The sequence below is a fragment of the Bipolaris oryzae genome (genome assembly GCF_000523455.1).
Source record: "Bipolaris oryzae ATCC 44560 unplaced genomic scaffold scaffold_405, whole genome shotgun sequence".
In the NCBI taxonomy this organism is placed as follows: domain Eukaryota; kingdom Fungi; phylum Ascomycota; class Dothideomycetes; order Pleosporales; family Pleosporaceae; genus Bipolaris; species Bipolaris oryzae.
This window is the reverse complement of record NW_006911681.1, coordinates 1-2,413: the sequence shown is the minus strand read 5'-3', so window position 1 is coordinate 2,413 and position 2,413 is coordinate 1. Positions and strand designations below refer to the sequence as shown.

At 46.8% G+C, this 2,413-nt stretch overlaps 1 protein-coding gene across 1 annotated transcript; it reads left to right on the top strand.

Moving 5' to 3' along the window:
* Window positions 1–649: 649 nt before the first annotated feature.
* COCMIDRAFT_111167 (uncharacterized protein) lies at window positions 650–1,859 on the top strand (the record flags this gene model as incomplete). The annotated part of the gene is made up of 2 exons (XM_007695710.1): window positions 650–856; window positions 924–1,859. 2 exons carry the CDS (start codon window positions 650–652, stop codon window positions 1,857–1,859), a joined length of 1,143 nt encoding a protein of 380 aa, XP_007693900.1.
* Window positions 1,860–2,413: the final 554 nt, after the last annotated feature.

Genomic DNA, 2,413 nt, shown 5'->3' with positions numbered 1-2,413 from the left:
GATAAAGGTGTGCCAATCGAGGCCCTTTGCAGAGTGATGGACTCTCTCGCGTGCAAATTGAACGGTCCGTGCCATCTGTCTTGATTCCTCTTTTCTTCTTCACTAGCCTCTTCATCTTCGCTCATTTCTGTCTTCGCTCGTCTCTTCGTCTCCACTTATCTCTTCGTCTTGATTCATCTCAATGCGGAGTAAATTTCCGTTCGAATCTTGAAAATAAACGCGCGAATGAAGGCATAGGAGCCTTGCATTGTGACATCGTCGAAAGCTCCGGGAAAAGCGCCAACAAGTTAGCTACGATGCTTTCACCCCCACACAACACGAACTCGCTATCATCTTTCATCGTTATCGCCGGAAATCCTTATCGTCGTATGGGATGAGGTAGCTATTTTGAAAGGTTTTATTAGACGAGACGTGCATATCTGACAAATCCGGAGTGCGGGTATCGGGATTGCGACATTGAGGGGTTGATTGATGAAATCGGGTTGGCCCCACCATTTGAGGGGAGCTTCGAGCTCGACACTTCAAGGCCAGTAATATAAAGCTTGCTGGGGCTTCTGTGCTGAGCGATTGCTAAATGAGCTAGAACTTCGTGTTAAACTAAATTCAAGATATCCGTTCTTCGTAATCCCAAAGCTCGGAACACTTCAACATGGCCACCACGACCCTTGAACAGCCAGCTACGCAGACTTCGGAAACGCAGTCTTACGAAAAGTACGAATTCAAGAATCTTAAGCCCTACGTTCATCCACCAGAGACGAAAGAAGACTTGCCATGGTCTGAGCTTGTCACTTTGGACCTCGAGGACTACGCTCGCCCGGGAGGTAAGGAGCGATTAGCAAAACAGCTTGAGCATGCTGTCCACCATGTCGGCTTCGTAAGTACTCTATGATGATCCTCGAAGACACTGCTACTAACTCGTCCAGTTCTATGTAAAGAACTTTGGCTTGAGCCAAGAGCAAGTCGATCGGCAATTCACCCTTGCAAAGCATTTCTTCGAGTTGCCAACGTCAGAGAAGGAGAAATTTGAAGTCAACTACAAAGCCGCCGACTATAACGGCTGGCGTCGACCTGGACGTGCTCTGGTTGCCGACACTAAAGACAACATCGAAATGTTCAACATCCCAAAATTCACTGAAGACTTCCGAGGCAAGTATGATCATCCGGACTTACTCAAGGCGCATCTACCTGAGATCGAAGAGTTTCAGAAAGCGCTACACGCCAATGTGGTACTACCACTACTTCGACTTTTCGCCATCGTACTCCAACTTCCCGATGAAGAGTATCTCGTCAAACAGCACACGTACGACAAGAAGTCTGAAGATCACTTCCGCTACATGATTTACCACGCGCGCTCTGAGGAGGAGTGGAAAGCCGCCAAATATGGCGCAACTGGTGGCCACACCGATCTCGGAACTGTGACTCTTCTCTTCCGCCAGCCTGTTGCAGGTCTTCAGATCCTCGGCGAAGACGGAAACTGGACTTGGGTCAGCGCACAGCCGGGCACTATTACCGTGAATCTTGCAGACACTATTTCTCATCTGACAGGCGGATGGCTCAAGTCTTCGGTTCACCGCGTTGTGGCCCCACCAGAGGATCAGCGCCAGTATGAGCGCACCGGGCTATTGTACTTCGCACGCCCACACAATGACACCAAGCTGTTGCCGATAACAGATTCACCCGTGCTGGAGAGGGCCGGTGTGAAACCAAGATTTGATAAGATTGTGACTATGGAGGAGTGGGTGAGGGCGAAGCAGACTTTGCAGCTGAATCCAGACATTGCGGCCAAGAGGTGGGCAGAGAGGGGGGATGGAAGGGTTGAAGTACTGGCTGGGTTTCATGACCAGAAGTACAAAGAGTGAAGTAATTATTCTAAGTCTACTAAGATAAGATAGGAATTGCAGCTCTTATCCTTTTCCTTTTCTGATTTTATTTTAGACTTATATAATATTACTCTATAAATCTATACTTGATCTCTATTAGTTATTATTAAGAGAACTAACCTTTATTATCTTTTTATAGACCGCGCTTAAACAATATTAGAATAAATGATATTTTATAGATAGTACCTTAGAGTCTATATAGAACACTCTAGATACTAAAACTAACTCTATGTCACGGTGCGGGCTCATAGGCAGAGAGGGGGGGGGCAGGCGCGTGTATAGGTTCTATTGCTATAGCTAATCAATAGGCTCTCACTAAGAGTATTAGGATTCACAATTGTCAGTGGATATTGACTAAGGGCCCGTGCGCGATGTCCTAGGTATTAGGTCTTGGTAGGCACTAGGCCTAATTAGGAAGGCGCTGGGTATTGCCTTAGAAATAGCCAAATCAACCCCTAAGTAATCGATACTCTATCCTCAATCCCTATCCTCAATCCCTGACAGGATTAAGGTCAAAATCGACCTTAATCCTA